At 42.7% G+C, this 26,677-nt stretch overlaps 2 protein-coding genes across 2 annotated transcripts in view; both read left to right on the top strand.

The window, feature by feature from the left end:
- The window catches only part of LOC306737761 (reticulon-3-B-like), a gene marked incomplete at its 3' end in the record, with an annotated part of 15,582 nt that extends 7,008 nt beyond the window's left edge, over window positions 1–8,574 (top strand). The window contains exons 3-8 of the mRNA XM_079219548.1: window positions 6,625–6,681; window positions 6,759–6,897; window positions 7,557–7,626; window positions 7,698–7,744; window positions 8,220–8,278; window positions 8,526–8,574. Of these exons, the coding sequence (XP_079075674.1) occupies window positions 6,625–6,681; window positions 6,759–6,897; window positions 7,557–7,626; window positions 7,698–7,744; window positions 8,220–8,278; window positions 8,526–8,574 (421 nt within the window). The remainder of the gene's footprint in view (window positions 1–6,624; window positions 6,682–6,758; window positions 6,898–7,556; window positions 7,627–7,697; window positions 7,745–8,219; window positions 8,279–8,525) is intronic.
- Window positions 8,575–9,991: 1,417 nt separating this feature from the next.
- On the top strand, window positions 9,992–26,465 carry LOC306738192 (equilibrative nucleoside transporter 1-like; the record flags this gene model as incomplete). The annotated part of the gene is made up of 12 exons (XM_079220019.1): window positions 9,992–10,017; window positions 10,950–11,031; window positions 12,169–12,341; window positions 13,079–13,218; window positions 13,666–13,800; window positions 14,041–14,138; window positions 20,204–20,282; window positions 23,205–23,263; window positions 23,614–23,722; window positions 24,265–24,350; window positions 25,682–25,881; window positions 26,354–26,465. 12 exons carry the CDS (start codon window positions 9,992–9,994, stop codon window positions 26,463–26,465), a joined length of 1,299 nt encoding a protein of 432 aa, XP_079076145.1.
- Window positions 26,466–26,677: the final 212 nt, after the last annotated feature.

Below are 26,677 nucleotides of genomic sequence, written 5' to 3'. Positions count from 1 at the left end.
TTCAATTTCTCATTAATGCAATTATCTAATCAACGAATCACATGGCAGTTGCTTCAATGCATTTCGGGGTGTGATCCTGGTCAAGATAATCTCCTGAACTCCAAACTGAATTTCAGAATGGGAAAGAAAGGTGATTTAAGCAATTTGGAGCGTGGCATGGTTGTTGGTGCCAGACGGGCCGGTCTGAGTATTTCACAATCTGCTCAGTTACTGGGATTTTCACGCACAACCATATCTAGGGTTTACAAAGAATGGTGTGAAAAGGGAAAAACATCCAGTATGCGGCAGTCCTGTGGGCGAAAATGCCTTGTTGATGCTAGAGGCCAGAGGAGAATGGGCCGACTGATTTGAGCTGATAGAAGAGCAACTTTGAATGAAATAACCACTCGTTACAACCGAGGTATGCAGCAAAGCATTTGTGAAGCCACAACACGCACAACCTTAAGGCGGATGGGCTACAACAGCAGAAGACCCCACCGGGTACCACTCATCTCCACTACAAATAGGAACAAGAGGCTACAATTTGCAAGAGCGCACCAAAATTGGACAGTTGAAGACTGGAAAAATGTTGCCTGGTCTGATGAGTCTCGATTTCTGTTGAGACATTCAGATGGTAGAGTCAGAATTTGGCGTAAACAGAATGAGAACATGGATCCATCATGCCTTGTTACCACTGTGCAGGCTGGTGGTGGAGTAATGGTGTGGGGGATGTTTTCTTGGCACAGTTTAGGCCCCTTAGTGCCAATTGGGCATCGTTTAAATGCCACGGCCTACCTGAGCATGGTTTCTGACCATGTCCATCCCTTTATGGCCACCATGTACCCATCCTCTGATGGCTACTTCCAGCAGGATAATGCACCATGTCACAAAGCTCGAATCATTTCTAATTGGTTTCTTGAACATGACAATGAGTTCACTGTACTAAAATGGCCCCCACAGTCACCAGATCTCAACCCAATAGAGCATCTTTGAGATGTGGTGGAATGGGAGCTTCGTGCCCTGGATGTGCATCCCACAAATCTCCATCAACTGCAAGAAGCTATCCTATCAATATGGGCCAACATTTCTAAAGAATGCTTTCAGCACCTTGTTGAATCAATGCCACGTAGAATTAAGGCAGTTCGGAAGGCGAAAGGGGGTCAAACACAGTATTAGTATGGTGTTCCTAATAATCCTTTAGGTGAGTGTACATCTCATAAATAATATACATCTCCTCAAAACATTGAAATCGTAATAAACATTATCAAAATTGATCAATGTTTATATATTTCCAAAGAGTCCTATTCCATAAAATGGATAAATGAAGAAGGATATGAAATGGATATTATTAGATTCCTCAGAATGGCATCAAGCTTGTTGCTCTCTGTCGCCCTCTGGTGTCTGAATGAAGGAGCCAGAAGCCTAACCCTAACTAGGTTGTGGCTCTCGGGTGGTTTTAGAATTGCTGCAGACAAGTAAGGAACTAAATCTTGTTTTATGATGAAAATACCGTTGACTTTGATGAATTAGTGTCACTGTAAAATGGGAAGTTTGAATCCTTCATTTCCCTGGTAATATCCGACACTGTGTTCAGAGTTGAGGTGTATTTAGGTGCATTAGGAAGCTTGGAATTTCTGGTTTCAAGTGATACTAAACAGGTTGTTGTAGACTGATGACAAAGGTTTCCCAGACCTTTTGCACACAACTTGCTCGTATAAGGTTACATTTGTAGTGCTGTATTGTTACATACTTTGTATTGAGATACTGGGTTCATGGCTAAAGACTACATTTATTCAAAACAGTAAACATATCTTCTATAAAAAGATTCCAGATCCATCGGGCTTAAAAGAGCTGCATTTAACATTGTGAACATTCAATAACCACTGTTATCTGTCTATCTATCTAAATATATGTATATGTATATATATATATATATATATATATATATATATATATATATATATATATATATATATATATATATATATATATATACACATGTATGTATGTTTGTGTCCGAATCCATTATTTCCTATGACATATATAATTTAATTATATAAAACCTATTCAGTTTAAATATATTTTCAGTTCATTCAAATAATGGCACAGCTGTCCCAGCAAAAGATCAGACCATAAAGACTATAAAATAATGTATTTTCTTCATAATACATTTGAAGTAAACTACTATGGCATGCTTTCATTATTGAAACATTTCAAATGAACAAAGTGTTGACAAACACCAATAGTTTTAAGCTGTTGAAATAATAAAAACACCTTTGTCCAGAAATGTTCATGTTCTCAAATGTCAAGGTGACGCAACCGTAAAAACAGGAAGAACCCTTCAGGAGAGCAACAGAGGAGGATCCCTCTCCCCGGATGGACAGAAGAATAGATGTCATGTGACCAGAATGAATAACGTAACAGAGTTACAGCACATTACATGAATATGACAGAAATTATTCACATAATGAGTAGTAGGCATGGTCCATGATCAGATAACCACAATCCATGAAGCAGAAGGAGGCAGAGAGGAGGGAGGAGGGGGGTCATCAGCAGGGCCATGGCAGCAGGCAGGACTGGTTCCAGGCAGCCATAAATCCATGGAAAAAGAAAGTAGAGTTAGTAATGTGCATTGAAGGGACAATAATTTATCCAGAAGGAGGGAGAGAAGAGGTTTTTACAACCTATCTAAAACTAGAAATATTCTATTTTATCATAAAACTCTTTATCGCATTTACAAAGTATATGAATGAAGTTGCTAGCAAGAACAAAAGCTAAGCTGCTACTATATACCCGTTTCATTTGAAAATAGTTGCAAAACTTAGGCAACGCAACCAGATGTCAAATGTTGCAACTGCAAGTAATTTCACTTTATGAATTGTTATCTGACGCTTAAGATTATGTATTACATTTTTCAAGTTAAATATATTATACACGTTCAAACCATGTTCATGATTAATATTGAATATCCTTTTACTATTGTTGAGTGATCGAGGAAGAATATGAAAGTAAAAAAGTCTTACTATTATAAACGTATAATCATTTTCTTTTTCTGTATAACCATTGAACATATATATATGGAGGAGGCTGTGGGCCCTGCTGTGTGTCTGGATGGATTTTTTACCATCAACCTCGATCAACTGTCTTCAATGGTTTCTACTTCTAAATCGTCTACCTGTCTCCTGGACCCTGTTCCGACTAAGCTGTTTAAGGAAGTTTTACCTTTAGTTAGTGCCTCTCTACTAGATATTATCAATGGGTCTTTACTAACTGGTCACGTACCACAGTCTTTTAAAGTAGCTGTAATTAAACCTCTTCTTAAGAAGCCCACTCTGGATCCAGATGTGTTGGCTAACTACAGACCTATCTCTAACCTTCCCTTCCTCTCTAAGATACTGGAGAAGGTAGTCACAAACCAGTTGTGACTTTTTACATAACAATAGTTTATTTGAGAAGTTTCAGTCAGGATTTAGAAAACATCATAGCACAGAGACAGCACTGGTGACAATTACTAATGACCTTCTAGTTGCATCAGATAGGGGACTTGTCTCTGTACTGGTCTTGTTAGACCTTAGTGCAGCGTTTGACACCATTGACCATGACATCTTATTACAGAGACTAGACCAGTTGATTGGTATTAAAGGTACAGCACTAAGCTGGTTTAAGTCGTATTTATCAGATTGATCTCAGTTTGTATTTGTAAACGATGAGGCCTCGGTTACCACTGCTGTTCGCCATGGAGTTCCACAGGGTTCTGTGCTTGGACCAATTTTATTCACTATATATATATATATATATATATATATATATATATATATATATATATATATATATATATATATATATATATATATATATATATATATATATATATGCATATGCTTCCTTTAGGCAATATTATCAGAAAACACGCCATAAACTTTCACTGTTATGCCGATGATACTCAACTATATCTGTCGATCAAGCCAGATGAAATCCACGAGGTCGCCAAACTTCAAGCGTGTCTTAAAGACATCAAAACCTGGATGACCTGCAACTTCCTGCTGCTGAACTCGGACAAGACTGAAGTTATTTTACTCGGACCAGAACACCTCAGAAATCAAGTATCTGATGATATGGTTTCTCTGGATGGCATCGCTCTGGCATCTACCACCACCGTAAGGAATCTCGGAATTATTTTTGACCGGGACCTGTCCTTTGGCTCCCACGTGAAACAGATCTCAAGGACCGCCTTTTTTCACCTACGGAACATCTCAAAGATCCGGCACATCCTGTCTCAAAGCGATGCAGAAACATTGATTCATGCATTTGTTACCTCAAGACTGGATTAAAGTAACTCCGTCTTATCAGGCTGCCCTGGTAAATCCCTTGGATCTCTCCAACTGATCGAGAATGCTGCAGCTCGTGTACTAACGAGGACGCGGAAGAGAGATCACATTACTCCTGTATTAGCTGCTCTCCACTGGCTTCCTGTAAGATCGAGAATCATATTTAAAATCCTTCTCCTTACCTACAAAGCCTTAATTGGTGATGCACCATCATATCTTAAGGACCTTTTAGTGCCATATTACCCCACGAGAGCATTACGCTCACTGAATGCAGGGTTACTTGTGGGTCCCAGAGTGTTAAAAAAGTAGGTTGGGGGCTAGAGCTTTCAGTTATCGGACTCCTCTTCTGTGGAATCAGCTTCCACTTTCAGTTCGGCGGGCAGGCACGGTCACCTCATTTAAGAGTAGACTTAAGACTTTCCTCTTTGATGGCGCTTATAGTTAGGGCTGTTTCAGGCTTACAGTTAGGGCTGGCTCAGGTTTGCCCTGGTCCAGCCCCTAGATATGCTGCTATAGGCCTAGACTGCTGGGGGACATTTTAGGATACAGTGAGCTCCTCCTTTCCTTCTCTTCCTCTTTTCGCTCCTCCTCTTCACCTCTTCTTTCTCTCCTTCTGGATAAATGATTGTCTCTTCAATGCATATTACTAACTCTACTTTCTTTTTCCATGGATTCGTGGCTGCCTGGAACCAGGGGGAGGACCCCGATCCTCCCCCTGGCCCTGCTGATACAATCATGGCCCTGCTTTCTCCTCCCACTGCCCCTGGGATGCCCCTCCTCTCTACCTCCTTCTGCTTAATGGGTCGTGGCTATCTGGATCATGGACCATGCATACTACTCATTATATGAATAATTTCTGTCACATTCATTGAATGTGCTGTAACTCCGTTACGTTATTCATTCTGGCCACATGACATCTATTGCTTCTGTCCATCCGGGGAGAGGAATCCTCCTCTGTTGCTCTCCCTCAGGTTTCTTCCCCTTTTTTTTCCATGTGAAAGGGTTTTTACTATCTTTTTGGGGGAGTTTTTCCTGATCCGATGTGAGGTCCCGGGACAGGGATGTCATGTGTACAGATTGTAAAGCCCTCCGAGGCAAACTTGTATTTGTGATGTTGGGCAAAACAGACCCTTGAAGAACAGGAGGAGGGGTTAAGTGTGTCTGTGAGGAGGGAGAGAGAGAGAGAGAGAGAGAGAGAGAGAGAGAGACGAAAAAAGGGGATTTTCACCAGATCCTGGACTTAATATGCATCTTCACTAGAACAGGAGAAACATCTGATTGACTAAAGCTGGAGCCCTGTCCCAACCCTTAAGGGCTGGGACAGTCTGTGCAGGAAGAGAGAAGAGGTGTTTATTCACTAGCTCTGAACTTAACCATTTCTCTTAGTTACTTGTGATTTTTAAAATGTTTGATTGAATTAAATTGTTTTTTATGTAAGATAAACAGCTAAGATAACAGTTACAGCCTACCGCAGGGGACCTAGAGCGCAAGCTGTAAAACACCCTCGACAAAACCTATAACTTATTTTGAAAATAACACAAAAACCTAACGATTTAGCACGAGGTGAGATAAAAGACCGAAGGCGTTATGCCAATATCGGATGAGGATTATCATTTCCTCCGGGATCACTAGGATAATAGCCGACGGAGTGCCAGCGAGTTAGGTGCAAGGTCTTGCCTTTCCTAACCAACCCCCGCCCTCCCCTCCTCTTCCCCTGGCAAGACCACTGTTCACGCTACAGTATTTAAGAAGCCACAGTGAGTCAAGAGGAATCATCACACAGGGAGATGACATGGTCAGGTCTCATTGATAAAGGTCAGAGGATTTCATACAGATTGTGATTTTGGGCTCTACTGGAATAAACATGGTTAGCTCTGTGAGCTCTGAGCGGTGTTGAAATCAAAATCCTCCAAATCTCTGTGTGGTTTGTACTGTAATAATCTGTTTTATCCAAATCATCTGTTCATTATGTGTGAATTGAATAAAATTAATCAATCCTCTGAGCTGGACTAAGACATTAGTGTTTGTCTGAGTAAAGGCATTATCTCGGCTGTAGCTCATGGGGAGTGGTGGTCCTGAAACCACAAGGTTCAGGGTTGGATCCCCGGTCTCCCCATAGTTTGCATGTCTGTGTCCTTGAGCAAGACCCTGAACCCCAGTTGCTCTCGGGTGCTTCACAGGGCTGCCCACTGCTCCTTAAACCCTAACCCAAAATGCAGAGAATATGTTTCCCCTTGTCGGACTAATAAGGGATTTAAAGTAAAACAAATATTGATCAAGTGTATCTTACGCTTCTTGTTTGTTTGTCTGTTTGTAGGGTTTATAAATCAGTCATCCAGGCCGTCCAGAAATCAGACGAAGGTCATCCATTCAGGTAACATGACAAGTGTTGGTCCTGAACCATGAACCTCCTCTGAAAAGTCAGTCTCATCCTCCATCCCCCTCCATCAGGTCTCTGCTGGAGAGCGACATCTCAGTGTCCTTGGAGTCCGCCCGGCTGCTGACTGATCGGTCTCTGACCCATCTGAACTGGTTCAGCAGTCAGACCAGGAGGCTGCTACTGGTGGAGGACCTGGTCGACTCTCTGAAGGTCATATGTACAGTTACTTACAATATAGCATTGTTTAAATGTATGGCATACATGGTTCACTCTTTGTCCTCTACGTGGTTTGTCTGTCGTCTGTTTGTCTGTCGTCTGTTTGTATGTCGTCTGTTTGTATGTCGTCTGTTTGTCTGTCGTCTGTTTGTCTGTCGTCTGTTTGTCTGTCGTCTGTTTGTCTGTCGTCTGTTTGTCTTTCATCTGTTTGTCTGTCGTCTGTTTGTCTGTCGTCTGTTTGTCTGTCGTCTGTTTATATGTCGTCTGTTTATATGTCGTCTGTTTGTCTGTCGTCTGTTTGTCTGTCGTCTGTCGTCTGTTTGTATGTCGTATGTCGTCTGTTTGTATGTCGTCTGTCGTCTGTTTGTCTGTCGTCTGTTTGTCTGTCGTCTGTTTGTCTGTTTGTCTGTCGTCTGCTTGTCTGTCGTCTGCTTGTCTGGCGTCTGCTTGTCTGGCGTCTGCTCGTCTCTTTGTCTGTCGTCTCTTTGTCTGTCGTCTGTTTGCCTGTCGTCTGTTTGCCTGTCGTCTCTTTGTCTTTCGTCTGTTTGCCTGTCGTCTCTTTGTCTGTCGTCTGTTTGTCTTTTGTCTGTCGTCTGTTTGTCTGTCGTTGGTCTGTCCTGAACCCTAACCCTCTGTGTTTTGATCTGGTCCAGTTGGCTGCCGTCATGTGGATGATGACGTATGTCGGAGCCGTCTTTAACGGAGTCACCATCCTGATCCTTGGTGAGGCTTCGTTTTCCTGTTTTGACTGATTTTAAATCAATAAACCTGAAACCAAACTTTTTCTCGTCCAGCTGACATTATCGTCTTCACCACACCGCTGATCTACCAGAAGAAAAAGGTACCGCAAAATCCTCTGTCGTGGTTTCTTCTTTGTAACAGAACCTGAATCAAAAATAAGACCAACATTAAAGATGTTTTTACAGCCAAATAACCTTTTTGATTTACACTTCTATAGTTTTGTCTCTTGCATCCAAACGAATGCCTTTCACAGAAAAGTGCCTCAAACTGCTCCAGATTTATGTTTAGATATAAAACGTAATTGTGCCCAGAAATAACTTACAAAAGGCCCAAAAAATGTAATATGCAAATCAACTTACTCTGTACTTCTATTTCATAGGACAACATTGTAGTAACATATCATCTCTTTTACACTGAACCTCCAGATGACTGACCTACCTCACCTATGACCTACCGTATCTCACTTTAAAACCAACACGTTCTTGTTCTTGAGAAATAAGCATTGTTTTATGAGCAGATTATTGCTGTATGTATATTTAATATATATCTCAATAACCATGCTTGTTTGTGTGTAGGCACAGATTGATCGGTACATTGAATTGATTAAATCCAGAGGGGAGGAGATGCTGCAGAAGTGAGTTCACCTCTTATAAATGTAATATACATATATGTAATATAGCAATGTGTAATATCCATCAGTGTATATGTATACTCAGTTTATGTTCTAGTACATCCTGTGGGTATTTATACTGTGCTTCAGTACCATCTCTATGTATTTATAGTCTGCTTAAGTATCATCTGTGTTCATTAAAACATAAGCAAGTCGGACACAAATCTACCCAGCATGCATTGTGTTTGAATCTGATACATTGTGTTGTCAGGCTGCAGGACCGGTTACCTGGAGCTGTGAGAAGAACCAAAGCTGAATGACCACCTGACATGCACACACACACCTGCAGACGCCGTGGGCCATTCCTGTCTTCTGATTGGTCTGTTTGTCAGCGATACTCTTGCTGCAATAAAATCCTGACTGACAAACCACAGTGAAGCTGATCGTTTTGTTTAGACGGGAAGACTGAGAGCAAGTAAGCTTTCTACCTTTTCTTTCCACGAAGAAGGACAGAGATCCAGAACACAGTGGTTTGACTGGTTTGGTGTATTTATGGTGGGCGGATCATTGACCTGTTATTAATGATTGATACAAATTAGAGTTTATTGTTTTGAATGGAACGATAAACTGCTTTTAGTTATTGATCAAGTCAACGTATCCTCAATATATTCATATATCTTGTGAAGTTGAGTTTTTTTTTTTTTAACATGTATACATTTTCTCAAATCAACATTTCTCTTCTGGAAACAACTTGGGTAGTTTTAGAAAAAGATTGTGTTTTTGGTAAAATATCTACGGAACACCACGCACCTGCTGCTAGTGAGCACAAAGGGTGGTGAGTTTATTGCTCTTTTTTGCAAGATTGGATGAAGTATTTTATAGGACGACTTCGAGCCTCTTGTTTTTGAGTTGGAAGCGTTTGATGTCTTACGCCTTGTTCTCTAGAGAGGGGGGTTGCACAGATCTCTCTACTGAGAGCACCTTTCCAGTTATCTAGTTGTTCTGTTATCACATAATCAGCATTTACTCAGAAACAAAGTCCACTGAACTGACTGATATCAGAGGTCAAAGGTCATTGCAGACAGAAGAACTGATTCTGCTGAAACTGCAGAAAGACGAGAGGCAAATGAGAGGAGGAACAAGGATTTTGAAAAAGTGACAGATACAGGAAGAAAGACCTCCCAACTGACTGGAAAAAAAGACTGAAGGAGACTTCAACTGAGAATGAAACAAAGCCAGGCAGAAGTTGTTTGTTGAGGGTTCAAGAACAGAAGCAAAGTCCTTCTGTCGAACTCGGCTGTCGTTGTGGAGATTCACTGAAGGTAAAACCTGCAGCTGCTTTCTTTGCTGTGACTGTAAGTTCAACTTAATTCTGTTATCGGTAATATATTTACTCTAATTATTTTTTGTGATTTTGTGCAATTGAGTTTTGAGCCCATTTCATTGTTGGTTTTAGAAATTATAATGTAAATATAAAATGTCACAAAGGTTAAGGTATAGAAAACCTACCTAACCCTAACCCTGTTCGCTTGCTCTGACTTTTCCATAGTCACGTGTATGCGTTTAATGTGTGTGTCCACCACAAGAAAGGTGCCTAATGGACTTTCCATTTGCATTGTTTTCATTCTGAGCGACACATAAAAAAGGAACAATTTGTATCTATGTAAAACCAGTAGATTGAATGCTGTGTCTGTATCAGTTCATCAGGTCTTCAGTTGACCAAATCCTCAGAGAATAATGGCCGTCAGCTCACCGAGAGACAAGTGAGTCAAAAACAACTTTCCCTCGTTCAGTTTGAAATAATACATGCAGCAGGATGCTACAGCTCATCCAGAGTGTTCAAAAACTGAACTTTTTAGATTCCAGGTAAAGTTATTACATTAGTATATAATTCTGATTGACATTTAATACAGAAGCTAAAATCTAAAACAGTAATTGATGTTTGTGAGGGAGGAAGTAGCCCACTATGTAGGCTGGAACCTGGAGGGTAGCAGGTTTAGGTCACGAATCGACCAGGTCCGGATTGTGAACTGGTAGCTGAAGAGGGGACAGTTCACCTCCTGGGCTCTGCTGAGATGCCCTTGTGCCAGGCACCAAAGTCCTTGTTCAACGGCATCTTGAACAAGGACTCCAAGATGCCATTGATTGTGCTGAGGCAAAGGTGAAGTTGAAGAGGGTTTATTGTGAAAGGTTTGTCTCCGCCTCCGCCAGCCATCACCTTCAGTGGAGTGTGATCCAGGTGGTCCACCTCTTCATCACCTTCAGTGGAGTGTGATCCAGGTGGTCCACCTCTTCATCACCTTCAGTGGAGTGTGATCCAGGTGGTCCACCTCTTCATCACCTTCAGTGGAGTGTGATCCAGGTGGTCCACCTCTTCATCACCTTCAGTGGAGTGTGATCCAGGTGGTCCACCTCTTCATCACCTTCAGTGGAGTGTGATCCAGGTGGTCCACCTCTTCATCATCTTCAGTGGAGTGTGATCCAGGTGGTCCACCTCTTCATCACCTTCAGTGGAGTGTGATCCAGGTGGTCCACCTCTTCATCACCTTCTGTGGAGTAAAGATGATGGCTGGCAGCTGTTAAGGTTATCAAAGTAAAACAGTAAAAACCCAGCAGTCTGTTGGTCACAGTGGTTTTGTATCAGTTTCACAATAAATGATTCGTAATGATGTGTTTTGAAAACATCTTCCTGCAGGTATTTTGGCGTCTGGCTGAGCTTCTTCATGCTCGGTTTGGGGACGCTGCTGCCCTGGAACTTCTTCATGACTGCTACCATGGTATGACATCAATTCCTGTCTGTTATTTGTTTGTTTGTTTATGTATTTTATTCAGTCAATCATTACAATATTCTATATAATATACAAAACAGAAAGACTGAAAAGGTATAGGTAGAAGCAAAAATGCTTATATATTCCTATCATAAATTATTATTATCAATTAAATCAGATAATTAATTGGAAATAAAGAAAAAATAAAATGAATATATACATATACATACATCTTCCATATACATACATTTCATTCACACTTGTAACCCTCACAAATTGCTTAATAAATAATCCTTTTGAAAACCATAAATGAGTTGACCGTTCTTACATTCATGTTAGTGTTGTTCCATAACTGAACTCCTACAATATAAATACATATTCTTTTAATCCCTTGTTTTTGTTGCTTTTTGTACAATAAACTTACAAACATCTCTCAAATCATATTTACACATGTATTGAAAACAACCTTTGTCCACAGTCTGGCAGTGACTTATCCATCCACACATCATCTTCTGCTAAGGATCAGCTTTTATTTTGAAGGATGGAGAATTTAAACATTGTTCACATATTGAGGGAAATTAATAATTTTGAAGTGAATGAAGTGAATGAAACAACTGCTGTAAAAAAAATCAATTCTGTGTATTATATTAAAGTAAAAGTTAGGATAGCCAGAAGAACAGTTCTGCATATCTGTAATGAACACTAAAGTGTAGTAAACATTTAAAGTTTTTTTTATATTTAATCTCATATTCAGACCCAAATAACCAGTGAATGTATACTAAGTGTCTTATCGAAGCAAAAATGATAACTTCTTAAGGCCCTTTTCTGATGGCTTTTTTATTTATTGAATTTATCTTCCTGTGTGTTTATAAAAGCACAGATTCATTCATCATTGTTTTATTTTTGGGGCAAATCAAACAGCAGTCCAAACTAACTGTACAAACATTTCCTCCTACTTTAGTCACGTTCATAGTTTGTGTAGTTTAAAACTGAAGCTATACATTTGTGTTTGAAAGGGTTAATGTCTTATAGGAACCAATGGGATTGGAGCTGAGAGCCACAGTATCGAGAGACGGACTAACATGTTGATTTGAGTCTGTATTTTATATAAACAGAATAATCCAACAGTTCTGTCTGTGTCTTCAGTACTTCACCCACCGTCTGAAGGACTCCTCATTGGTTGATTATTCAGCCAATCAGACAGAGGCATCAAGTGAACATTGCAGCCTTCTAGAGGCCAAATTTAACAACGTGATGACGCTGTGCGCCATGCTGCCGCTGCTGCTCTGCACCTGCCTCACCTCATTCCTGCACTCCCTGTGAGTACTACAACACAACAATACCAATGAAGAAGAGTCCGATGCAGCTGACTCAGGCCGGGGAGGAGGAGGCCGGGGAGGAGGAGGCCGGGGAGGAGGAGGCCGGGGAGGAGGAGGCCGGGGAGGAGGAGGCCGGGGAGAAGAAGACCGTGACTGCTCTCGTACGATCACTACATATCCTCATCACCAGTCCAAATAATAGGAAAACCTATTGAAAACCTATGAAACTTCCTTTAAAAAATGATATTCAGAGTGGTGAAACACTGATTGATGTCAAACATAAAAATACTGCGGTGACACTCGTGGTGTGTCATGTAGCACGCAAGCACTCTGCCGCTGTTACGACTGCGTCAGCGGGAGAGTCAGGAGATCACCTCATCCACAAGCACTTCCATTTCTACGCATCAACGTTCATTAGGTGCTTGGCGTTGACCATTTATGGCTGAATGTGGGCGTGTAGAGGGATGTGAGGCTTGAGAGAAAGAAGGGTTAGCAGGGTGGGGTTTGAGTGGTGAAGGAGGTGGATCCTCATATCTGTTGGTAGAAAGTCCTCTTCTTGGTGCTGATGTCTCCCATGCGCAAAGCTATGCTAACCTGAACCCTTTGATCCTCTGGTCCTAGCAGAGGGAACAGATGGGTGATGCTCTGTGTTTGATTCCTCAGCTCTAATTCAGTTTCTTCTTGATGTAACCTCCTGAGCTCTCAGACGCCCTTTGAGCTTCTTCTCCCTGTGTCAGTATTTCTCAGCGTCTGCGTGTGATGGGCAGTCTGCTCGTCATCATGTTGGTCTTCATCTCCACTGCCGTCCTTGTCAAAGTTCCTCTGGAGCCACTGACCTTTTTCTCCATCACCATGGTGAAGATTGTCATCATCAACTGTGAGTCTGTTGCATTTGGGTGGGGGCTCCTCGTTACCTACTCCTTCATTTCGCTCTTTATTAGGGTTCTAACTCTGAAGCTAGAAACATGAAACTTGTAACAACAATTTAAAAAGTGTTCACCCAATTGGCCACATGGTGGCACTGTTGTTAAAGCCCAAAAATGTGAGGTCACGCCCTTCACACAGTCAAAAAAGCCACTTGGACCATATAACTCTGCCGACTTATACTTCCCACCATTTTGAATTTTCAAAAAATCTCCTTCCAAATTTTCGGTGGATCCTTATTGGATTAATCTTATTAAACATTTTTTTAAACTTGGGGATACCTGATGTAGTTTTAGGGATATTGACCCATGAAATTCCAAAGGGCGTCGAAAGGCTGTGGCACAAGTCAACAACCAAAACAAGCGTCTCTCTCTGTCTGTCTTTGTCTGTCTGTCTGCAGCCTTTGGGGCGGTGCTTCAGGGCAGTCTGTTTGGGATGGCCGGGCTGCTTCCTGCTTCGTACACGACTCCCATCATGAGCGGTCAGGGCCTCGCTGGGAGCTTTGCTGCCTTCGCCATGATCTGTGCCATCGCAAGTATGATCATTAACTCCTTAATAATGTATTGATAACAAATCAACATCAATAACCCATTAGTAACTCATCCATAACATCCCATTTAGTTTTTTTTGGAGAAATATAAAAGAAATAGATCTTTATTGATGATGTAAAACATATTTTCTGTAGAATTCAGTCTGTAAGTAATCCTTCGCCTCCTCATCCTCTCCTCTGGTCCATCTCCTCCTCTCCTTCTCTACTCCTCTCCCCATCCTGTAGGTGGCTCAGAGCTTCAGAATGCAGCGTTTGGTTATTTCATCACGGCCTGTTTTGTTATCTTTCTGTCTGTCCTCTCCTACATCCTGCTACCTAGACTGGTAAGCGCACACACACACACACACACACACACACACACACACACACACACACACACACACACAAAAGGACAAAGAGAACAAAAGACAGTTAAAATTACACACATGTGATTATTCACTGAAAGTCCCTCTAACACATGGGTGTGCATGTGTAAGTAAGTGTGTGTGTGTGTGTGTGTGTGTGTGTGTGCATCCTAACACACTGGCCTGCATGTTTAAGTGTAGCAGTTGTGTACTCTCTCTTGCATTGTGTATTATTAAGATAGTCACACCTGATGTTGTATTGGCTCCAATGAGCCGTTTATTCAGTCAGACAGCGTCATTAGATTCGTGACATGGAGATAATGTACTGGCAAGGTAACAGACACACACATTAACTTCCTCAAAGGCCACCTCTTCGTAACAAGCTCCGGAACTGACAAAGCAAACAATCATTTGTAACACAATGTTACAGACATTTTGGCAAACTCACAAGTCATCATTGTAGCGGCGTTCCGTCGGCGTTGTTTTCATTAAGGAATATCGGATGGCAGTTCACCTTTTTGGAGCCACCTCGTCACTCAGTGTCACTTCTTATGCTTTGCGGAGAGCAGGGGAGGATAGAAGAGACACAGCAGATCCAGAAGCTGTTCTAGTTCCGACACTGAAATTCGGTTGACGCTGTAATGAGCTGACTCCATCTTGGAATCAGTAATCTTGTTCTTTGCGGGTCCACACACCATCCAGCTCAGGACGGTCTTCACAGCGTAGGGCCCATCATCCTGACTATTAATTATCTGCCACAGCTTCATTGCCTTTGGGTTGTTAGCTCCAATGAGAAGGCCTACTTCAGCGTCAATGTGTGGTAAGGTTACTTCATGCAGATACGGCCACTTTTGCAGATGTTGTTGAGTCGGAATGTTTTCCTTTTGAACCGGGGATGCTGCCGTGTGTGAAGACTTTGGGTAGCTGGACATACCTTGTGTCCTCAAGGCTGCACACTTCCAGTTCTGAGAGCATGTGACTGTTGATTAGCTTCTGCTCACCAGGTTTATCTTGAGCCATAGTGCTCAATAAGATCTGAGTCAGTTTTCCTTTAATGTTCAGTCTCTTTCGAAGCTCATCTGTACAGAACGTAGCTGTACTTCCAGGATCCAAAAAAGCATATGTGTCTATACACCTTCCACCTTTACAGGATCTCACCTTCACTGGCACAATCAATAGCACGCACTCTGTGTTTCCTGTCCCAGCATAGCCAACTATTTCCTGTTTAACAGAGTTCTGGGCTCCTGATACCTCTTCATTTGAAGTGCTGTCCTCACTCGCCACTTTATATGAAATATAAGTGTTGGCTTCTCTCGCTCTGAAGGATGTCTGGGTGCTTCAGTGAGCACACTGTGCACACCACCCTCTTCCTGCACGTTTTGCTAAGATGTCCTTGTGTTAAACATCCAAAGCATATTCCCTTTGCTTTCAGGAAGTCTACTTTATCCTTGTGTGCTTTAATCTTGACGCAAGACTCCAATGAGTGATTCTTTTGAAGGGAAAAGACATGGCGGTTCGAAGGCGTTAGCTGCCTTAACTGGGTTGGCCTGCCATGTTGTTGCATCCGGCCTTTTCCTGTCCATCCATCGACACATTTGTTGTGAAGCTGCTTCCTTTCATTCCGCTTTTGAATAATTTCTCCTTTTCCTTGCTTTTGCTGACTGTAGATGTGCGTCTGTCTTGGAAGTCTCCAAAGAGTGGGTCCATAGCAATCTTTGCTTGACGGTCAATAAAGTTAACAAGATCAGCAAATCTTGCTCTGTGACTTTTACTTTCCTTGAGGTCAAATGCTACATTGCGCCATCTCTCTCTCATTTTATATGGCAACTTGGATACCACGATTCTCATATTTGTGGGGTTATCCATCTCCTCCATGAACTCCACATCTTCCATTGTATTACGGCATCCAGTCAGAAAAATAGCATAAGTATTCAGTGCTTTCCCATCTTCAGACCTGATTTGTGGCCACCTTAAGGCCTTGTCAATGTAAGCGCTTGCTATCATCAGCTCATCTCCATAGTTCTTCTGAAGCAGTCGTTTGGCTTCCCTGAACCCTCTGCTTGATGGCATGTGCTCACAGCTACGTACGAGTTCCTGCGGTTCTTCTGCAGTGTATTGTTGCAAGTAGTACAATTTGTCTGCTTCATTATCAGTTTTCTGTTCAATAGCTTGTTCAAAAGCTCTGATAAAAGATCTGTAGGTAAGTGGATCACCCTTGAAAACTGTAACCTCTTTAACTGGTAGCTGAGCTCGTTTCTGATGATTAACCAACATTTCCGTGATCAGTTTTTGTTTTTGCATTACTTGAAGAATTTCATTACTGATTCTGTCACGCTGTTGTCTGTCAGGGTTGTCTGTCTGTCTTGGCCTCACAGGTTGTGGCTCTGTAAGTTGCTGCAGCCGGGTTCGAACTGTACCTCAAAGTACAGCCGTGTTAAGCCTAATTTATGGTTCTCCGTCAGGTCGACGGCATACCTACGCCGTAGCTACGCCGTCGACGCAGACCCCTACGCCGTAGCCTGACGTGCACCTCCTCTCATCTTCTGATGACCTCAATGAGCAAGTGGAGGTTGTCTCATCATATATTACATTCTGTGAGGAGACTATCATCCCCTCCAAGACTGTTACTATCTTCCCCAATAATAAACCCTGGGTCACCAAGGATCTGAAGTCCATCATTAATAAAAAGAAACGGATTTTCTTCTCTGGGACAGATATGGAGAAGGAGATAAATAAAGAGGTCAAAAGGGCCATTAAGATAGCTAAGCTGCATTATAAAAATAAGGTGGAGGAGAAATTTACACAGGGTAATCTCCGCGCAGCTTGGCAGGGTTTGAAGAACATGGCAGCCGTGAACATTACAACAACAAACAACCCTGTTCACATCCCTGGCAGCACCCCTGCATCTCTCCCTAATGACCTTAATCCCTTCTTCTCCAGATTCGAATGTGATAACTCCACTCAGTTAGCAGACATTAGGTCCAACCTCAATTCTGATGATTTTCCCATTTCCTTCCTCACCACAGACGTTGTAAGGGCCCTGAAAAGATCAAAGGCCAGCAGCGCACCTGGTGTTGACAGCATCAGTGGGCGTGTCCTTAAACACTGTGCTGAGCAGTTAGGGAGTGTGTTTCAGTGCCTATTCCAAACGTCCATCACCACTGGAATTGTTCCCAAGCTATGGAAACACTCCATCATTTCCCCCATTCCCAAGAGGAGCCCCCCCACTATCCTCAACGACCTCCGTCCAGTGGCCCTTTCCCCCCAGCCAATGAAAGCCATGGAGAGGCTGGTCAAAAATCACATTCTGTCACTAACCGACACACAGCTCGACCCGCTCCAATTTGCTTATCAAAGTCACAGAGGTGTCGATGACGCCAAAGCCTTCATCATCGACACCATCCATAAACACCTAGAGCGACCCAACACATCTGCTAGACTCTTGTTTGCTGACTTCTCATCCGCCTTTAACACCATGCAACCCCACATCCTAGCACACAGACTCCAACACAACTTCAACTTCAGCAGTCAGCTGATACTCTGGATCCTGGACTTTTTAACCAACAGAACTCAGCAGGTCCGGATCAACAACACCCTCTCAGATCTCCTCATCACCTCCACCGGCTCCCCACAGGGTTGTGTGCTTTCCCCACTCCTCTTCATTTTGTATACTGATGAGTGCAGGTCCATCCATCCCAATTGTCATATGGTAAAGTTCGCTGATGACACGGTCCTCCTGTCCCTTCTCTCTGGTTCCTCCCTGCAGCATGGTCCTGCTCTGCAGCAGTTTGTAGAGTGGTGTGATGCTTCACACCTGGAGCTGAACATCAGCAAAACCAAGGACATGGTGGTGACCTTTTCCAACAGCCGCAGAGAACAGGCTACTGCTGTCACCACTATGATCCATGGTTCTCCCGTCGAAGCTGTTGTGGATTACAAATATCTGGGTTCCATCTTCGACAACCAGCTGAAGTTCTGCTCCAACACTGAAGGGATCGTGAGGAAGTGTCATCAAAGGATGTACCTTCTCAGAAAACTCAACTCTTTTTCTGTCAGTAAGAACATCTTACTGACATTTTACTATTCATTTATTGAAAGTATTCTTTCTTTCTCCATCTGCTGCTGGTATCACTCCATCACACTACAGGACAGGAACCGCCTGCATAACATTGTTAAAGTGTGTTACAAGGTCATCGGACTTCCTACACGTCATCTTAGTTTTGTGTATGAGCAGCAGACATGTGGCTTGGCCCGCCGTATTCTCCGTGATTCATCACATGTGCTGCACTCATCCTTAGAGCGACTCCCATCAGGACGTAGGTTACGCTGTCCAGCGTGTAAAACCCAGAGAAGGAAGTCCACATTCATCCCCAAAGCTGTTCTCCTCCTAAATACTACAGGGTTAACATAATCACACTTACTCCCTCACTTAGCATCTAGCAGCTGGTCTGCCACCGTATTAGTATAAATAACACAATTCTATAACATATGTATATATTTATTTGTTATTCTTTACTATTTATTATTTAAATATATAACTGTATTTTTATTTTTATTTTTTTCACTTATATTTACTTGCACCTTATCATTCACCTGCACCTTTTATTTATCATAGAACCTCCTCATCTTTGCGTGTGTGTATAATTCTTTCCTATCCTTGTCTTCATCCATTATTGTTTGTTTCTTAATCTCTTTATATGCCGCTCTTTGCCTTCTTAATTACCCCTCGGGGATAAATCAAGTTTTTCTGATTCTGAAAATCCCAACTACGCGTCGCGTTGACACGTACAGCAAGCTCTGTGATTGGTCCGCTCAGAACGTAATTTACGGCAGTTGCTTCTTCCGGTCTGTCTTCCTACACCACCTCCGCAAACGTCTTCTCTGTCGCCTGCGCTTCAGCATTTGCAATATAAGCATTTGCTCTTCAATATTGATGAGCTCCAACTCCAAATGCAGCCGCTCCAACTTGGTCGCCATTGTTTACTGTGACCGGAAGAAAAGGCAAGGATTCGGCAATAACCCCTGAAACCACACAGCCACACAGACACACCCCCCTGGCGGTATGGCGGTTAATTGCAGAGCAACGCGGTCCCTCGACGCAGAACTTTGAATGCTCAACGACGGCGTCACGTGACGGAGAACCATAAATTAGGCTTTAGTGTGTGGGAAAAGTCCTTGCTCCTCCTTTTGCACTTCAAAGTGTGAATAAAGATAGCTGTTCATGCCATCCTCTGCTCTCTCATAGCCTTTAAGTACTTTTACATTTATTTAGATATTATAACGGAGCTCATTACGGATCAACTTACCACAGAGACAACGTACTGTAGACTGGGCCGAGTATACGGGTTGCACGACTCATGTCTGCAGGGGCCCAGCAGAGGGCGCTAATGTCACACAACACGCTAGACTCCGTGCTACCTGATAATACATTGTAAATAATGGCCAGTGATGGCAAGTGGAATCATTAACTCTGTTACATAAGTACAAGTGTGTGTGCATCCTAACACATGGGCGTGCATGTCTTAGTATGTGTGTGTGCATCCTAACACACCGGTGTGCATGTCTTAGTACGTGCATCCTAACACACCGGCGTGCATGTGTAAGCGTGTGTGTGTGTGCATCCTAACACACCGGCGTGCATGTCTTAGTTTGTGTGTGTGCACTAAGATCTAACAAGACAAGAACAGACGATGACTACTACTATTGATGTCTATTGAAATACACCTGGCTGCAGTGCTGAAGAGAAACCTTGGGTTGTTTTTATTTTGTATATTATTGATGAGTAATAAGCTGCTCTGGCCTTACAGAGGGCCTTCTAATATTATAATTATATGTTTTTATCTCGCCAAACTAACTGAGATTCTTCCAAAATAGTGGAACAGCATATCCTTTCGCGATGTTTGCTTAAATTACATAATAATACACAAGTCCGGAGATCAGCTAACCCTAAACCTACTTACAAGCTAGAATTATATGCATTACCAAATCAGACGGTATGGTAGCTTCACAATGTTTCATATTTTATGTTGTGTGTTTGTTTTCAGACGTTTTTCCAGTTTTATCAGGAGAGAAACAGAAACCAGAGACCAGACAAGGAGAACTCCGTGAATCTGATGAACAGAGGTACAAAGTAAACCCGTTGACTCTCTGATCCACAACAGCTGCTGCACATTAACGTTACTTTTAGCTGACACTTTTATCCAAAGTGACTTACAATACGTGCATTCAACCATAAGGACAAACTCAGAACAACAAGAAAGAAATATTTCGTCAAGAAAGCCATACTACAAAGTGCTATCAGTAAGTGCCATTTAAGTGCTACTAAAGTGAGAAATCTATTTTTTTATTCAAGGAATAGTCGGAAAATATATCTTTTTAGTTTCTTTTTAGTTTGCGGTGGAAAATGTAGAGACTTTCTGCTGTCCTGATGTCAATGGGGAGCTCATTACACCATTGAGGAGCAGGACAGAAAACAGTCGTGACTTTGTTGAGTGTTTAGCTCACAGTGACGGAGCTACAAGCCGATTGGCAGAAGCAGTGACAGAGCTACAAGTCTCAAGTTCAGTCTTGTCAGGGTTAATTTTTAGGTGGTGTGCGGACATCCACTGAGAGCTGCCAGTCAGAGATTCATGCTGATACCTGTGTTTCGGTTGGGGAAACGAGAGGATCAGTTGGGTGTCATCGGCATATGGTAGGAAAAGCCATGCGAGTGAATGACAGAGCCGAGAGAGTTGGTGTACAGAGAGAAGAGGAGAGGACCCAGGACGGAGCCCTGAGGGACCCCAGTAGTGAGAGGACAAGGTTCAGACACAGATCCTCTCCAAGTTACCTGGTAGGTGCGGTCGTTGAGGTAGGATGAGAAGAGAGAGAGCAGAGCCTGAGATACCAAGGTCCTGGAGGGAGGAGATGAGGATCTGGTGGTTCACTGTGTCAAAGGCAGCAGAAAGGTCTAGAAGGATAAGGACAGAGGAGAGAGAGGCTGCTCTAGCAGTGTGGAGCTGCTCAGACAGCAAGGAGGGCAGTCTATGTTGAGGCCTTGAATCCAGTCTGGTGAGGCCTTGAATCCAGTCTGGTGAGGGTCCAGAAGGTTGTTCTGGTCTCTGTTGAGGCCTTGAATCCAGACTGATGAGGGTCCAGAAGGTTGTTCTGGTGGAGACTTGGTTAAAGATAGCTCGCTCCAGAGTTTTGGAAAGAAAGGGAAGGAGAGAGACAGATTTGTAGTTGTTGACTTCAGATGGGTTGAGGGTGGGTTTCTTCAGGAGAGGGTTAACTCGTCCTCCTTCGGTCGGTTAGGGAAACCGCCAGTTGAGAAGGAGGTGTTGATAAGATAGATAGTGTATATCTCTCAAGGAGGTTGAGAAGCTGGAGAAGAGGTTTTTTGGATTAGAAGAAGAGGCTTGAATTCTTGCTTTTGGCTGCAGAGATAGAGGCAGAGAAGGAGGAGAAAAGAGATTGATAGGCGCGCAGGTAGTCAACTAGCTTTGATTTTCGCAATTTCCTTTCCGATGCTTGCATCGTGGCTCTCTGGGCACGCACCGAGTCAGACAGCCACGGAGCCGGAGAGTACTTGAGCGAAGACAGAGAGAATCAAGAGGGGAAGACAGAGTAGAGAGGAGAATGTCTGTGGCAGAGTTAGGATACATGAGTGAGAGTCAGTTGAAGAAAGGGCTGACAGAACAGACAAGGCCAGAGAGGAGGGAGAGAATGTTGCGATGGACAGGTGCCGAGGCTGTTGATGTGGGAGGGTTGTCAGTTCTAAAGAGTGGGAGAGAGTAAGAGATGAAGAAGTGGTTATAGACATGAAGTGGAGTTACAGTGAGGTTAAATGTAGAGCAGTTTCTGGTGAAGATATAGTCAAGGTGGTTGCCGGCTTTGTGAGGAGGAGGGGAAGGACTGAGTGAGAGAGCAAAGGAAGACGGTAAGAGGGGATCATGCCTTCTCTGTCTGGATGTTAAAGTCACCCAGAAGGATGAGCGGGGGCCATTTTCTGAGAAGTTCGATAGGAGGACATCTAATTATTCCAGGAAATCTCGCAAAGAACCAGATGGATGGTAGAGAACAACAATGTTTGTTCAACCGGATGAGTAACTGTCACAGAATGAAACTCAAAAGACAGTGGGGTAAACAGTGGAAGCGGGTAGAGAGAAAAACTCCATTTGGGGGAGATGAGTCGACCAGTGCCGCCACCCCAACCAGTGGGCCACGGTGTGTGACCGAAGGAGAAGGCAGAGGAGAGGGCAGCAGGGGTAGATGTGTTGTCTGGTGTGAGTCTCAGTGAGAGACAAGAAGTCCATCGATTGCTTGATAGCAAAGGCAGAAAGGTACTCTGCTTTGCGGTTAGCTGACTGGCAGTTCCAGAGGCCCCTTGTGATGAGGTGTTGAGTCTGTGTGGAACGGGTGGGATAGATAACAGAGGAGTGATTTCGGTAAATGTGTGAACGAGTCCAAGGCCTATATTATCTACGAGTAGATATGCGCACAGGTATGGAAGGAAAACACATTTTCACAGGGCAATGTTTATACTCAGCCACCCCATCGACGAAAGACTCCTTTGTCTTTATCCTCTGAGTCTTCATACAACGAGCCTAGTCCCTAGTAGAATTGGAAGACAGAACAAACACTATAACCCTAGCTGGTTTCCTATGCTTTTCAGTCACCGGAGTGAAAACAAGGTCCAGGCTCAAACAATTCAGATTAGGAAAAGACAATACAGACTAACAATCTAGTAGACCTAATACAGCAGATAAAATAGTAATCTAGCAAAGAAACCTCTTTAAAGAATGTACTCAGCCACGATCCAAGCAGTCCAGCAGTCTCACAGGAAGAGAAGTACGCTGGAGTGTGGCTCTCTGAGGCTTGCTTATATAGGCTGTAGAAACACTCTGACAACACCTGCTGTATAAAAGCTCCAACTCAGAGTTCAACTCTTACTCTCAAGAGTTTACTAGAGCTCAGTTTAGGATTATTCTACTTTGCTCTGTCATGTTTTTGTACCTTCTTCTTCTTCTCCTTCTTGGTCTCCTTGTTCTTGTTCTTCTTCTGAAGGTGAAGCAGCTGACCAGGACATAAAACAGAATGTTTCCATGATAAACATCTTTAAGAAGGTCAGAGACACAAGAATCCCAAAGTTTTTACTAATTTTATCTATAAAATGATGAATGAATACTTTCCAAATCATTGAATCAGATTTGCAGTCAAGTCAATCGATTGGCTTAAGCTCAGTATTGATGATCTGTGTTGAAGAAAATAATACAAGGAGAAAGCTATAAGTAATCAGTCCTTGACACTCGTTTTTATGTTTTACATCAGTGTGAGTGCAGTTAATGAAAAACTCAATGGTGTGCTTGAGGCGGGTGATTGTTTATGTGTAACAGGAGTTACATTAACCTTTTATATAATATTGTGTTCACTAATTTATTAATTATGTGTCTTCCTCATGACCATTCCTCATCAGATCTGGCAGCTGGCTCTGTTGGTCTGTTTCAACTTCACTGTCACCATCGGAATGTTTCCCGCTATCACTGCCGACACCAGATCCACCCTCGCCGCCGGGGGCTCCTGGGGTAGGTCGCCACATCACTTTGGGTCTGCTCAGAAAGCTTTCTTCTTCTGTGGTGGTCTCGTGTGTTCAACCATCACCATATATAGAACTTATATAAAGGGCTTCCCCGCTGCCTCATTGCAAGATGGGCCCGGTACTGATTCCAAGACTGGATGGCCCTTCTGTGTGGAGTTAGCGTGTCAGATGTCAAAATCACCTAGGAGGAGAACGGCAGGTGAGATGGCACACATAGCGAGAAGCTGATGGGAGGAGCTAAGGAGCGGAGCTGGGGATCGAACCACGATCCCCTGACTGAAGGACGACCCTGCCCTCCACTGAGCCACAGTCGCCCCTGACTATGTGTCTTAGTTTTCTGGCCTTTTTGTAACTGCATCTAGGGCATGATCATCTCCTTCCAGATGTTTGGTAGTGGACAATAACACCAGAAGAAGAACTTCTGCACTTAAGCTGATTACTTCCAATGTTCAGAGTCATTGTCAGCTATGAGCGCTGTCTCACTTTACAGATCAATTCGCTGTTTAAGTCTTTTTTTTTTTTTAACAGACCAGTTCTTCATCCCAGTCAGCTGTTTTCTGCTCTTTAACCTGTGTGACTGGGCTGGGCGGAGTTTAACAGCGTTCTGTATGTGGGTGAGTTTCATATCAAGCATTAAACATCCACAATAAGCTTGTTTAACACTCTGGGGTCTGGGGTCATTTTCTTGATTTTACATCATTTTGAAATGTCTCTTTTTAAAGTCACTTGCATATGATACATACATACAAAAATTACAGAAGAATCTCAGCTATCTATATAATGAGGCACCATTGTCCCAAGGCACAAGTGTAGAGAGAAAATATGACTAAAGCTGAAAAATGTAATCTTGATTTTGGAAATTATTCATATTTGTTGTGAAAACATAACTTTACTCATGTGGTATAACGGTTTTGGTGATGGAAATTGGTTTAGCAAAGGTCTTAGGTTAACAAAAGCAGTGGAATATATGAATAAAATGGTAGACACATGTAGATAAATGTCAAAAACCAAATTTATTATTATATGGTGGGGAGGGGGTGGTGAGCTGTGGCTGGCTTTGAGGCCTGCTATGTGATGTGTTGGCAGGCAGACGGACAGGGAGACTGCTGCAGCGATGCTGCATGTTGTCCTCTGGACCCTCGCAGCTCTGAATCCACTCTGTAAAATACATTAATACAAGTCAGTATGAGTTCACTGAAATAAAGTTAACGGTGATAGAGACAACAGTTGATTACCCACCGTTCATAGCTGTAGTCAACTATTTCCGTTAGCTCTCGTTAGCTCGCGCCGTGTTAGCAGCACCTAACGTGACATAAACACTACTGTAGTAACAATTAACGGAGATCCAACACTACTGGTCGTACTAAGTTCACTGTAAGAAAGTCAACAGTGATAGGGGCAACAATTGATTACTCACCGTTCAGTCTCACACAAACGCTGTGGCCAGCTATCTGGCCCGTTAGCTCCAGGTAGCTCCTTGTTAGCGAATCCTTCAGGCACTGGAACTGCGCCGTCTGTCCCCTCCAATATATTTGCTCAGGACTCTTTGCTTGGCATCTTCTGACTCGCATTGAAGCTTTGCACACGTCGTAAGACACGTCCATGTTTAGATGCTCAGACGCGGAAGTGGAAACCATATCCGCCAGATTTTAAACCATATCTCTGTGACGTATTATTGTGATGATAGTATTTTTATTAAAAACTTAAACACCTGCCCGGCCGCGGAGACGCGGGCCCCGCCCCCAAAGAGTTAATGATCCACAAAGACCCAAAACACACAAACGCTTCCTGATCTGTCTTCACCCGGCTCATACAGTCGGCCTTCTTATCTTGGTTCATTCAGTGACTTGTGATCATGTATTTTCGTCTTTGTCCTTCTTTCTGTATTGCTTAATGTCATGTGTACATGTTTGATAAATTCATGAGTCATTATCTTTGTTTCCAGCCGAGGAAAGACAGCATGGTACTTCCTGTGTCCATCTTGTGTCGTCTCATCTTCGTCCCTCTTTTCATGCTGTGTAACGTTCACCCTCGTCTACACCTGCCCATCTTCTTCCACCACGATGGCTGGTTCATCATCTTCATCATCCTCTTTGCCTTCAGTAATGGATACCTGGCCAGCCTCTGCATGTGCTTTGGTCCAAAGTAAGAAACGATGGTTACAGCATTGTAACCCTAGTTCTTTAAGCACAGGTTGAGCCCTCTACTGGACTCAATAGGTAACGCTCTCTTCCATGTGTGGCTCTCACACTGCGGTCCTACAACCTCCTCAGCTCAACCGGTGCTTATAGAACTAGGGTTACAGTAATGTAACCTTCCCATGCGTCAAATTCATATTCAGTTACAGTATCATCATCTGCATGTATGATTATATTAATAACATTGCCTATCATGAAAATAACCCAGTAGACATCATTATGTGTATTAGATATAACTGTAAATGGTCATGTCATTCAACTTTCACCTTTCTTATTAAAATACTGCTGTATTTATGTGTAAACTTAATTGTATACATTGCATACAAAAAATCTATTCAGAATTACTGGATTTTGATAAAAAATAATGTAATATTTTGTATTTAGTGTGAATCACTAATTCATCGTACTTGTTGTTTCAGAAATGTTCTTCCTCATGAAGCAGAAACAGCTGGGGCCATCATGGCTTTCTTTCTGTCGCTGGGTTTGGCTTTAGGGGCGGCTCTGTCATTTCTCTTAAGAGCACTGGTTTAACTGGAACACTACATCTATATTACAGGATTAACATGAAAACAAACTGTATTACTGGTTCAACTGGAAAACTACCTGCTTACCATTGGATTAACTCAGAGACAAAACACCTTGTTGTTATGTCTAACTGAGAGAAAAACCTTTCATTCAAAAATGTATGTTAAAGTGTTACAATTCACCCTCCTACTTAAACTAAAGGGGAAAAGCACAATGCT

Source organism: Taurulus bubalis (assembly GCF_910589615.1).
Source record: "Taurulus bubalis genome assembly, chromosome: 6".
NCBI lineage: Eukaryota > Metazoa > Chordata > Actinopteri > Perciformes > Cottidae > Taurulus > Taurulus bubalis.
The sequence above is the reverse complement of the archived record's forward strand: the minus strand, read 5'-3'. Positions and strand labels throughout refer to the sequence as shown.